The following is a 13,837-nucleotide window of genomic DNA, read 5'->3' as shown; positions in this document are numbered from 1 at the left end:
AGCCACAGAGCACCACTGCACCAGAGCAACACATCTAGGTCATTATAATTGAGTGCTCCATCACCAGAGTAGAGATAAAGTAGTTAACCTGTTTTCTTTGATCCAGTTTTGGTTTAGTCCAACTTTTACCACAAACACTATGATGTATACTGTAGATTAAATAACATTAAAAAAAAAAACCTCCATCTTTCTGACATTCTCCATTCATTTTATCAGTCAAAACCTGCAGCTGCACAACAGTTGGTTTTCATTTCTCAGTGGGCTGAGGTAGTTATGGGATATTCTCTAAGAGTTTTCAACAAATTACAAACAAAAAAAAGCACAACAAAATACTACTGAGACCTAAACAACTGTAGCTGCTGGCCCAGAAACATGTTGCAGCTGCACACAGGTGGAGAAACTTCGTCTTTAATAAGGTTTATCCATTGATCAAAGTGAAATGTGTTAACCTATATAAGGAAGATGAAGTGATGACCTTGTTGCACCACAAAATATACACAAATGTCCTGAAAATAAATTAGACAAAAAGGAGCACCTATTATCTGCAAGTCTTCCTGATACTTTGTTTTCACAACCATTAAATTTCCTGTTAGTTATTAGGTTACCTATACATCTTTACCAGAGCCCTTGTTCTGTCAGGGTTGTGTAAATAAGTTACTAAAACTAACAGCTTTTTATATTTGCAATGGGTGGCAACCCACCAACAACTTTGAGAGCTTCAGCAATAAAATTAATTTGTTATTCCTGTTCATTTAAATATGAGAAGCTTGCAGGTCACTGCAGTGATTCATCCACCACCTGCTTGTTAATCACCGAAGAAGATTTCTGAGCTCAATTTGAGTGCTGCGCTTTCATCTGAATGTAACGGTGGCATGTTGTGTTCTTTTCAAAAAGTCCTCGGGGACATTTAGTGAGGCTGATGTTAAAATGGGTTTAATATGCTCCAAAAGCAGCAAATAAAGAATAATGTAGTGAAATTAATAAATTTCTAAATTTCCATATTCTATATTGCCAACTTTACTTTAGATAGTTTTATTTATCTTTTATCTTTGTAAAAGTGTACATATTCCAGATTGCTTTATGGATAGTACCTATTCTATTTTATTATTATTATTTACTTTTTTTTTTCTTACCTACTATTGCTGTTCTATTTCTTCCTCTATTGCTGTTCTGAGCTACTGTGACAACAGAATTTCCCTTGTGGATGAATAAAGTCTGTCTAAGTCTAAGTCTAAGTCTAAGTCTAAATAAAGACTATGTGACAAAAAGAAATGCTCACATTTCTTTTTGCTTTTTTTTGTTTTCCTGGCATCTTTTTTGTAAGTCATGAGAATATTTTTTATTGTGTTTAAATAGTGATTCACTATAAACATCATTACCACAAATTTGCATTTATTTTTAACACGTTTACATTATGGTTTTTTTTCCTCCTGATGATCAGCTTCAATTAATCCACATTTAAGATGCAGTGTGTAACAAAATCAAAGGTCAATGACAAAAAGATTAATTTTTTTTTAAAAACTGTTTCTACTGATATTTCATCACTTCATTAAAATAACTGTTGTGTTTTTATTTTCACAGAATGAACCATTTACATCTTGCTGTGGCCCACTTGCATGAAAAGCACCATGTTTATGCCACCATTTTAATTGTGCTGTCTCTGAATGGATAAAAAACTCTTGAGTATGAAGTAAAAAGCTTCTGAGCTTAAAAACTGTAACTGGGTCTCCTGGATCTACTCACAGACAAAAACATATTTATGTCTGGAAGAATTTTGGCAGATGACTGCAACCATCTAAGCTCCTTTATACCACTAGATATCAGTAATTCTTACTATCTTACCTAAAGGGTTGATTAACAATAAATGCTTTCTCAGAGGAAGAAGGGGAGCAAGATTGATTTGGTTTACTACAAGTGGATGCATCAGAATGGTAATAATGTTATTCTTGTCTTGACAATGTTACATCAATAAGTCTGCTAATATGTTAGTATGTTTTTGGAAATTCTCCAAACATTCAGATGTGCCTTTTGAAAAGTTTTCATAGTTACAATAACTTCATATAACATGAAGAATAACTGCAGAATGAAACTGAACAACCTATTGCACAGTATTGAGTGTTTCCCCCTCTCCCCTATTAGGTGTTGTTGTGGTAAATGCAACAGTATCCTCACTGCTGTTGGGAATATTTGCTGCTGGGAATTACCCAAAGTTATATTATGCTATACCATGTTTTAAACTGTATTTATTCCTCTTTTGTCTCTAAACTGTCTATTTCATCTGTCTATATTTATGCTGAAGGTTGTTGTCAAACTAAAGGCTCTACACCAGGGACATCCTACCTGCATGAGCCTTCAGCCAGGTTTGGAGCACATGTGTCAAGATTAATATGCCTTTGAAAATGCCCTGAGCATCTATGGAGTCCTTTATGGTGCATTACAAATGAATGAATTTAATGCTAAGTAACATACAGTTAAACTGTACATATATATCAAGACATAAAATAAAATCACAATATCCCACATTGTGCGGTACCATAAATGTCTGTCTTTCTACTTGTTCAAAGCAAATAATTGTATAATAAGTGCAAATATTGATTATTTAACAGTAAACAGGCATTACTTTTCATATTGTTTGACATTACACAATGTAAATGAAGGCATCTACAGTACTGACAAAAACACTAAGAAAATGAATGAAATTATCATTAGTGTGGGCTGGAGGTAAATACATTTATTCTCTATGCTATAAGAAATTATTTTTATCTTCTAAATATGGACCTGTCAGACCAGAGGGTACTTGGAGAGATGTGGGGTGAGGAAATTCCTCACCACCAGCAAAAGGCATGATTTACATTCACTTAGCCCTGATCATTCTGTGATAAACACAAAAAATAATTTTATATGATGGATGATCACAGGACAAAACAGTTTACACTCTGGAGAAATTGTCTTATGTAAAAACTAATTTACACAACTAAATACAATCTACCATTTTTTCTGGGCAGAGGAGACACCTGGCCTGCTGCCGGTTTGTCAGCTGGGTGTGGTGAGGGTGATTGGGAACAGGGTCGTGATCGTCTCCTGTGTTGTGGTCAGAATCCACCTGTATCCAGATGCCGAGGGAAAGAGAGCTGGCTTCTGTCAGCTGCACATCCACTAGGAAGGTCTTACACTTCTTATATCACGAGAGGATTTATTGCATTTTGCAAAATAAAAAAATAACATTTTGAATACAGAACTGTACTTTTCTCTTGTCTTGTATGATAAAAATGTACTGTACACTGCAGCTTTTACAGGAACAATATGTAGAATAAGAAAAGAAAAACAAAATACTGTTGGTGGCTGAAACGAGACACATAAGCAGCAACTGCCTCTTCCTTGTGTGGCTGATGGAACAGAGAGCACAAGGTTTCTGGGATCTTCAGCCCCTGAAGCTCAGTTATGAACTTAGCTGGTTGAAGCAGCACCTCATCGGAACAACACACATCACATTGTCCACATGGGCTGGCAAGAAAAAAACTTTCATTAATCTATATGCATTTAAAAAGACTGATAAAACAGTAATTGTTAGTATGTGTCTTTTAATCTACTATATTAGGTTTTTTTCCTTGGCTGGCTATTTTTCATTCATTCATTTGGGGTATTTGATCATGTATGATGGTGTTCCATCTTTAGTTGTCAGCTGTTCCCTGATTGCATTTTCATTAAAATGCATCAAAACAAGATACAACCTGAAATGACAAATTCACACTAATCACAAATTCATAATATGCTCATCCAAAATATAAATGACTAAATCACCACTTGGATTTAACTGAGATTATAGGTGAGAGAAAGGTGTGTGATTTGCAAAATAACAAATAAATTGACAATTCTCTTTACCTGCATAGCATTTCCCTGAATGAGAACATAACATTTTGGCGGCAAACCACAAAAATGACATTTTATAAACTCATTGTAAACTACGAGAAGGTTTTCATTTGGATGTAATTGTTGTAATACTTTGGTAAAATATGTATTTATGTGAGCCGTACTTGATTTTCGCTAGTAAAAGTCAAATTAGTTACAAACCGTGCCTTTAAAGAAAGTCACCAAGAGCTAAAAATAATTAAATAAGTGAAGACCGGGAAAAAGACATCAATGTGATGGATGAAGAACAGAGGGTTTTAGTTTCAGAAAGATGGACAGATGAAAACAGATCAGATGGAGAGAATGATGGTACAGAATGAAGGGATCTTTTTTTTCAGCTGGACCATATGGTATGTTTTTATTCTCTGTATAAATTTTAGAGCAGTGATATTAGATGCTGCACAGCACATCTGTAGCTATAAGGTTAGATATAGTTAGGTCAATATCCAATTTGACACCGAGACAAGTTTTACTATTTTACCCATTTATTGGCATATATTCTAATTAAAGTTATACAAAAAGCATAAACATGAAGAATAGACTCTCACATTTAATTTTAGGGTATCCACATTCAAATTGGATAAATTATTAGAGTTTTAGGTCTTTAACATGTCCACTGTTTTAAAATGGCCAAAAGTGAGTGGGCAATTCACTTTAAAGGTATTTCATGGACAAGTGTTGGCAGTTCCTTCATTCTTTTATCATCAATTAAGCCGAAATAAGGCCTGGAGTTGATTTGCAGTTGGAAGATTGAGGTGTTAGCAGACTATTTGAGAAATTGGCACGTTAGGAGTGGCAAAATCCAAAGTTTGGTACATCCTGAGAATGAAAGAAATCACTGGTAAATTCAACAGCATGAAAAAGCCTGAATGTTCATAGAATATGAAAATGGTAGATGATTGCAGAATCGTTTCTTTGGTAAAGAGAAAACCCTTTGTAACAGCCAATCAAGTGGCCAAACCTTCCCATGCAACTAAAGAACATGCAACAAAAACACAAAAAAGAGAAAAAAAAAAGCCACAGATATGGAACAACATTCTTTTGACAGCCTGAAACCAAGATCAACCCGTGACATAATGATGGAAAGAAAAAAGTATGGACAAGGACTGGAACAGCTTATGATGCAAAGAATATCATGTCATCTCTAAAACATAGTGGAGGCAGAGTGATGGCTTGGGAATGCATGGCTGCCAGCAGTTATGGGTCTTTAGTGTTTTATTATGTGAAATAGAATGGAAGCAGTCGAATGAATGCAAGGTGTTCAAGACATTGTGGCTGCTCATATCCAGCCATATCTAATACAGATGGATTAAGACCCAAATCACACAGCAAAAGCAACCCAGGACTTTATTAAAGCAATAAAGTGGAATATTCTCAAACGGCAAAGACAGTCCCTTGATCTCAACCCCATCAAGCACGCATCTGCTACAGTCAAGAAACCAAGCATTTGGTTCTGTCCATGAGTTTAAGACTTATGACATTGCCTGCAAAGAGCTTAAAACTAGTTATTATAACTGAGCTTTTAATTTGCTGTTGTATTTATTTGTCCAATTACTTTTGAACCACTGAAAGGAAGGAATTATGTAGCAAAAATTATTCAGTTTCTCACTGTTTCATGCAATGTCTTGTTTCACTCACTATAAGCTTAAAGTCTGCACTTCAACTATCGGACCAGTGTCTTTCCAAATTTATTGTTGTAATTTACATAATCTAAAAAGTGAAAAAGTATGTCTATCCAAAGATTTATGGTCCTAACTGTGTTTGAAGTTTTACTAATATAGCCACTTTATTAACTGGCTAAGTAATTATGGGGAAAACTAAAAATGATTAAAAAAATATATATATATATATACATTAAAACATTGTCAACTGTCATTCCTGTTTAAAAATAATAAATAAATTATATATATATATTTATCAAAATGCAAAGATCATCTGAGCAAACTACCTGTCATCAGTATTAAACTCATAAAAAAGCACTACGTTGGTACATATTTGTGCCATATTTTGCTGCACATAACTTCAATTCACCTAAAGGTGATTGCAGACATTATTCTGTCCTTTCATTTATGTTCTTTTTTTTGTACTTACGTTAAGGATTCTTTCCTTTTTATTAAGCCTAACTAGGGGAATTTTTACATACTGCGCAGGTTTGTACACCACAACCCTGTCTAGACCACTCCTTTTTTTTACCCAATGTTGGATCCTAATACTGGATGAAAGAGAAAGTTCAGCCATTTTATTTCTCTGATAAGAACCATACTTACACTTTGTAGCCATTGTTACAACAAATGGACAAGACTAAAAAGGGTCAATTAGTAATCTTTTCCATTTAGTTAGTTAAAATCAGTGAACTCGCCACATTACTCCACCGCAAAGTTAGGAAGCTATATTCTATCAGCAGCAAGTCTGAAATCTGTTGGTTTCAGGACTTTATTGTTGCAGTACAAAAAACATCAGCAAAGTAACACTCATTTTGTTAAATTAGTTTGGCCAGTACACGTTAGTTGTTACCATGCCTTTTTTATGTTGTTGTTTTCAACATTTAATTTTTCACATGATTTAATCTGTGTTCTAGTGAACATGTTGGTATGTAAAATATTTTGCACTTAAGGAATTAACTAAAAAAAACAAAAAAAAAACAAAAGAAAAACAGTGTCGCTGACCTGTCTCCATTTTTACTTTTGTAAGACACAAATACATCAGAGCAAACTTTCAATAAAAGCAAATCTAATCCAGTAAAAGAAAAAAATAATCAATGTGACCATAAAGATTTCTTCAATGCAAAAAATTGGAAAAAAAAATATCGATTTGTACAGTAGTTTTGAGATTCACATTCTCACCTTCAGACATGATTCTGTGCAAAATAAAAATAAAATAAATTTTTAAAAAAGTAAAAAAAAGAAAATCTGATGCATAACCTCAGTTTGACTCATTAGCTGTACATTAGCCAACTGATCAAAGTGAGTTTTCTATCTACAAATCTATCGACTGCACCACCACAAGCAATTTTGTTCTTTTGTATTTGTCTTTTTTTCTATTATTACTATTGTAAAAAAAGAGCATTTTGTCTTTTAAATATAAAATGTGTCCCAGCCTTGTGGCAAAGACATGTTTCCATCAAAAAGCAGTCCACACTGGCTCAAGCAAAAACTCCAGGTCTGATCACAGTCCCATTGTTCTATTTTATATCCTCTCCAAAGTTTCTTTCAACTCAGTCTCCTCATACGCTTAGTAACAACAGCAGCATGACCCAGCATCCATTCAGCACAGGAGGAGGAAGGGCGGGGTCATGACTAAAGGCTCGGCCCTGAACATCGCCACAGAAATCTATCTTGGTCTCAGTTGTAAGGGGAATCGCTGGGTCAAAGCAGGGTGTGGCATTTACAGATGTGGGAGGTGGTGAAGATCTATGAGTTGCTAGCAGCATTTTCATTACTTGGTGAACTTGGTGAGGAAGATGAGGAGGAGGAGGGAGAGAAGTTCATTCCTGATAACCCTAGTGGGTCTGTGGCTGTGTTCCGTCCACTAAGACTCTTCCTGCAGACCGGACACGTGTCGTGCTGTCAGAAATGAAGATAAACAAGTTGTTAAATGGGGTCACCATCAACACAAACAATTTAGATGAATTTACAAGTCGTTATTGACAGTAACTGATATGATGTTATTCTTTAATTGTGTTTAGAATCGTGTAACACACACACAACTGGTCAATTTCCTATACCAACCAAAAAATAATAATTAGAAAGCATGTCCCATGACATAAACCTTAAAACTAAACTCCCATCCCAAAAGATCTGACTTCTGACTTTCTAAAATCTGATTTTAAGCCAGAGAGTTTTACAACTCAATGTGGATTTCAGTGTATTCTGACATGCTCAATACACCACACAATAATGATGTTAAACTGTTACTACTCCTAGTAGCAGAAACACGACAATTTCAAATAAAGAGCTTCTCATTTTCATATTTTACTGGTGAAACAGTTCATGTAAAACTGCTGTCATTGGGATTATACGTCAGCCAGTAATCATTTATAACCAATTTCTTATGCACTCATAAAATTCCAACTTTACATCTGAAATAATATTAATTATAATATATAATAATAATTATAATATATAATATTTATAATATATAATAATATATAATATTATAACATATAATAATTATATCGCTCTCTCCTTAAAGTTGGGGGTAGGTACTCTTGCTCAGAGACATTCTTTTTTTTTTTACACTAGGTGAAGTGGTTCCTCATCCTAAGAGTCTGTACATTTTGTAGTCATGAACAATAAGAAACATAGTTAGACCCCTCAGTCTATAAAAACTCTGACCAATCCAAAAGTTCGGACTGAAATGAAGTTGTTCATTTCTTGTAATTTGTAAGCTTCTTCTCCTGGCTCTCCTCCTCCCCACACCCTGCATGTAAATAGCATGTTACGATGAAAATACAAAGTAGTGAAGAAGAAACTATGAAGGCAAACATGGCTGAGAAAATGCAGGAAGGATTTCCCCGACCCGGCTCGGTTTATTTGCCTCCTTCCACTAAACAGCCGAGAAAGAGAAAATCGTTGGTGGAAAAAGCTGCAAATAAAAAAGCCTTGGATTACGCAAGAAGCAAAACCAGAGGGGGAGGAGTCAAGGCAGGGTGCCACTTTCAAATCTTGCAAGCTCCCCAACATTACCTCCCCAAAGCTTTAATCCATTTCTGAGATTTCCTGAAAATTTAATAAAATTTAATCATAAACATTAACATTATGTTGACAACAGGCAGACGAACGTCAACAAAGGCATGACCTCCACCTTGACAGAGGTAATAAACCATAAACATGGTTTATGATTTTATTTTTTAATTAAAAAAAAAAAAACCAAAAAAAACCCAATTATCCTGTGATATTTAGCTATATTTACAATTAAAATTTTGAGTCAACATTTTTGTTATCTAATTTAATGTCCATGTTAGCTGTTTTGAGACGATTTGCTTTAAGGAGAAAAGAGAATCACTGCTATATTCAGCTTTCTTTTCTGCATTTTAAAATTCTATGAAAATGAGTTTTACATTAACTTTTTTTAAGAAGATGCACCTCCAACAAAGTACCTAGGTTGTTAAAAAAAAATTTTTTTTAAAAACAATAAAAATTACTTCATAAAGATGTATTTGATAAAAAGTAAACTACATACCTGCTCCAGCCATGGTACTATACAGTCATTGTGAAACAAATGATTACACGGAAGTTGTCTAACACTCTCTTCAACACTATAGTCTTCTTTGCACACAGGACACTCTAAACCAGCACCTGAAGAAACAGAAAATGACAAACTATCTGAGTGTATAACCCAGAATTACACACTTCACAACAAACTATTGAAAAAAATTATTCTGTTTATTTTAAAGTAAAAGGTAGTTTTGAGGGACTTACTGACGTGTTCTTGTGTAATGTTAATGGTGGGTAAACTCTTTATTCTTTCTCTGTCTGCAGGAGGAGGACCAGTGTTTTCAAACTGGTTTAATAACTTCAAGTAAAAGAGAACACAATCAGAATCATCCTTAATTGACTGTGGGATCATTTATGGTGCATTCACATCAGGATAGTCCGCTCAACTTGATTCGATTGGGGACTCGGCTCAGTTATAGGGGGGTGTATCCATTCAAACAGAAATTGCATTCACACTGCACTTTGGTGAAATGAGCTAATCTTTTACAATAGTATATCCCCATTCCCACCAAAAGTGGTGCTGCACTACTATTTAGCAAATGTGAGTACAAGACCAGCATAAAGAAGAAAAGTCTCTTGCAAGTTAAACATGGAGCATGAAACTATCACTGTTTTGGGTTTTATTTATTTTGTCTCATACAAGTACACTGCAGACATACACTGCAACAATGGACACAATATGAACAACAGGACAAGGTAGAGGACTCTTACCATGATCGGTATGTATTTACCCACGATGCAATGCTACGACAAATGCAGGAAGTGACTTTTTTTTTTTGTAGTCCGCTTCCTGTATTTGGTCCTATTCGGGCCGAGACCTGCGTTTGTAGGCGGACCGAGTCCGCTTTTTTGATCCGAATCAGAATTTGTTTGGCGCATTCATATTTCCACAAATGAAGCGAACTTTCCGAGCAAACGGACTTGGATTCAAATCAAATAAGGCTGAGGTAAATGTGCCCTGATATGACAACACGGTTTCAGTGGAAGTGATTGCTGTTAGGAAATCCCATTTCAACAGAAACATACACCTGATTTAATAAAACAAGAAAAAAACAAAACAAAACTAGAAACTATTTCATGATGCTAGTGTTATAAAGTAGCTACAAAATCATTTTCAGAATCATTATGATGGAAAAATGCTCTTATAAATTTGCAGTCTTCAATAACAAGTATCCATCTGCTGTCATGTTAAAAAATAAAACATTTTTCATACCTGTGTGATAATAGCATCAAGACCATTGGCACCCCAGGCATAGTCCATTGGATTGGAATGTAGCATACCCCTGCAAGACATGAAGGTATAAAATTAATTAATTAAAAAACACAAACACACAACAGTCATTACCACAGCTAAAATATCCTTCATGACATAAAACAACCCAAACACATTTCACATATTCTCCAACTTACCATGGTCCCATTCCGATATTTGGCATGGCTGTAGGAGCTATAATTCCATTTACTAGCTGCTGAATAATTCTGCATTAAGGGAGAAAAAACACAATGGCTGAATAAATCATGCATTTGAAATTATACCAGTTGCACCAAAAATATAAGTGCAGCAGCCGTGTAGACACACAATCCATGATTAACTCTTCAGATGGAAGGTTGGTATAGAGTGTGGCTATGACATATTTCAAATTAACGTGAAGCGGCCAAAGTTATCATCATGGGAAAATAAATCAACAAGCATTATATTGGTTGCAACAAACACCTAACTTTCAGTGTGTTTGAGAATATAACAACTTGATCTGTCACCTTAGGAAACATTTTGAAGGTCAAGTCTAAATAGTTACTTTTACTTCTTAACCATTTGAAATTGTTCTTGTCAGTAATGGTCACAGGGAGAAAGGGTCTGCAGCACAATGCAGTGCATATGTTTGAAAGTATAATAACAGAAAAGGTGTAAGACTGAGGTGTGCAGCTCCAAAAACAATGATCTGCTTTAATGCTACAACTTGCCACGGTGAAACTTGATAAATTGAGTTTAACATGCAAGCAGTTACATGATTAAAATAAAGCATGTGTATATATTAGCATGTGTGAGGATTTCAACAGGCTTCTTAAGTCCCTATATCAGCAATCCAATGGGATCCAATGATATCTGTGGAAAGCAAGTCCAATCTACAATGACCCAACCTTCAAATAGTGATGCCAAAGAGGTAAACCAGACGGTAGAAAAGGACTTTATATGTTTTTCATCAAATTGGCTCATGAGTTAGAGATAATTTGAGTATTGCTGTGTGATTTTCTATTTTGCTAAACCTGAGAAAAAATTCATTTAAAATGTGTGTAAATAAATAAATAAATGGACAGTGTAACATTTCATGTGTTGCTATACATCCTGGGTTAAAACTTTAGTGCATGAGATAAGCCTTTTTTTTTTTTTTTTTTAAATAAGTTGAGCCCTCGTAATTTAAAACTTACAGTCGACAGTGGGTTTAATAAGTTCTCACAATTATTATTTAATAACTGCAAACAAGTACAGCTGTTTCACATAAATGGCGCTTATATACATTGTTATTACTACCTATATATCTATCTATCTATCTATCCACCTCTATTTTAAGTACGTTTTGTTAAGATGTCTAATGTCTTCAGCGTCTTATATATTTCTTAAAACACATGCTCATAAAAGCTGTATTGTTTTCAATACTTTCCATTGGCACTACTGCTGAAAATGTCTCACCCCTCTAAAGTGGGCACTCCTTCATGGCGCGTACCCTGTCTTCGAGGAACATGTCGACCTCGTGGTTGTCTAGCACTATATCGCTGACGTGAAGCCATTTCCCTTTCTCTCCTGCTTTCTGTCTCTCGGTTGTCCTCAGTGGGTAGCCGTGTTCGAAGGTCGAAATTTTCATCAAATATCCCAAGGGTAAATGGGCCATACCCAGGGGGAAACGTGAATAAGTGTTGGTGATCCAATGTCTAATAACAAGAACAAAGGCAAAATCAAATCAGCTACAGATTGTTAAAAAGTTTTCTCTCACCAGTTAATGTCACACTGACCTCAAAGGCCGGGCGATTCTGATCACTAGCAGAGGATGTGGATGCAGACCCATTTTCAGAGCTACTTTCAAACAGAAAATAAAGATCTTAAGGCATCCTCACAAAAGTGCAAAACAACAAAATTAAATGTAACTATTCTTCTCACCTTTCTTCTGGTAATTCCTCAATAAAACCAGATTCACAATGGGGACATGTGTATTCCTACAAAAAAGTAAAAATGTAAACACACACTATGTTTGACATAAACAGTTGTCCATCAGATTTCACATTAATGTATGCTACAACTGCAGAAAATAAACCATAAACATCTCAAGATATATATTTTTTTTGCTTTAAGTTAAATTTTTGTGAACTCTTTATTTGTCATTTTTTGACAATAGACCACTAAATAGCGAAGCAGCTGAATGAATATAAAGTAAATGTTACTGTAACATTCAAGAAGATTCCCATGAAAAGCATGACAACAGATTACTGTGGCTGGATAGCAAGCGGTTTTCAAAACAGCAATGTCTACTGTTTAAAAAGACTTAAACAGAGGGGACACAGTACAAGTTACACATCCCTTTGTGGTATGTTTCAACCATCGTTACCTATCATTAACCAATAGCTAATTTGGTGAGAAAACAATGCTTTTAGGTTTATTGAGGGGAAATAATTAACTATAAACTGACGGACTGGACTAAAATGGCTAGCAAATGGGTGTTATGTGACACCACTAGTACAGCTGTCAGACTGAAAAGATGGGCTTTTTTTTTTTAACATACAAACAATGATAACATTTTTATTAAAATGTCATCTGTAAAGCACAGAATTACACCACAAATGTAGCCGCCAACTTACTAACACTTGGACTCCGTCGTTCCCTGAAGGGCTAGCTTAACTCACATAGCTTTACAGTAGCAATGAGTGAACGTGACTCTTTTATCGCCACACCAACATATATACCCACAAGGGCCAAAAGTTAATTTGCCACTCCTCAAGCATTCTTACCGGTAAACGTGGAGCAATTTCTGCTGAACACCGGTGACAAAAAAACCGGCAGGGCCGTGGTGGGGCTTCAGCCATTTCTAGCAGATGAACAGTACCCTACGGACGGGAAGCAATGAGGGACAACAAACCTCGACTTTTGCTTCTATGACACGAAAGCACGTCAAAAACGGAAACACGCGCACAAGCCTACATGCTCATCATGATGTCTATGCATGCTGATGGCCTAAGCTCATGACGTTCAGAAAAGATAAGCTGAAGACTTCTAGTTTAATGCTTATCTCCAAATTAAAACTAAAATAGACACTATTACAGCAATAGATAAATTGCAAACACTTTATTTACATTTACAGGAAGATGGAACATTTCACAAATGTCTGTAATATTTGTGTTTGAGATGCAATATACAACGATTATATCTCATAATTACAGAATTGAGCATGTATTTAAAAGGCAGGAAAAAAAGAACATGTCTCAAGATGCTATTTGCAGTTTAAGTTTTGCATTCAGGTGTCAATGATAAATCTCCCAGTAAGTTACTTGAATAGGCTATTATAGAAGAAATGCTGAGATTTCATAACTTTAGTTGACGTCCCTGTAAGTCACTTCAGGGATTTGAGGGGATGGTGTCATGAATATTACATTGGTATGATGCGAGCCTTTACGACATTTGATTTTGAGCGAATGCAGTAATAATTGATTTATTTTGAAAGGCT

The 13,837-nt window shown here is 35.2% G+C and overlaps 1 protein-coding gene across 2 annotated transcripts; it reads right to left on the bottom strand.

Moving 5' to 3' along the window:
• Positions 1-6,372: 6,372 nt before the first annotated feature.
• Positions 6,373-13,220, bottom strand: rnf126 (ring finger protein 126). Of its 2 annotated transcripts, none has more exons than XM_079244106.1 (9): positions 13,125-13,220; positions 12,280-12,335; positions 12,135-12,198; positions 11,815-12,053; positions 10,536-10,604; positions 10,339-10,408; positions 9,330-9,423; positions 9,091-9,206; positions 6,373-7,472 (listed from the first exon to the last, which is right to left on the bottom strand). In XM_079244106.1, the coding sequence occupies exons 1-9, from the start codon at positions 13,197-13,199 to the stop codon at positions 7,320-7,322; spliced, it is 936 nt and encodes a 311-aa protein (XP_079100232.1). In that variant the 5' UTR covers positions 13,200-13,220; the 3' UTR covers positions 6,373-7,319. The 2 variants fall into 2 exon arrangements, with proteins under 2 accessions (XP_079100232.1, XP_079100233.1); XM_079244107.1 differs by having other exon boundaries at positions 12,135-12,195.
• Positions 13,221-13,837: the final 617 nt, after the last annotated feature.

This window comes from Telmatherina bonti, assembly GCF_933228915.1.
Source record: "Telmatherina bonti genome assembly, chromosome: 7".
NCBI classification, from domain to species: domain Eukaryota; kingdom Metazoa; phylum Chordata; class Actinopteri; order Atheriniformes; family Telmatherinidae; genus Telmatherina; species Telmatherina bonti.
The sequence above is the reverse complement of the archived record's forward strand: the minus strand, read 5'-3'. Positions and strand labels throughout refer to the sequence as shown.

Coding starts and splice junctions, on each gene's coding strand:
- rnf126 (XM_079244106.1), bottom strand. CDS start 13,199: ATGGCTGAAGCCCCACCACGGCCCTGCCGGTTTTTTTGTCACCGGTGT. Junction 12,199..12,279: donor GAGGAATTACCAGAAGAAAG/GTGAGAAGAATA, acceptor TCTGTTTGAAAG/TAGCTCTGAAAATGGGTCTG. Junction 10,409..10,535: donor AATATCGGAATGGGACCATG/GTAAGTTGGAGA, acceptor CATGTCTTGCAG/GGGTATGCTACATTCCAATC.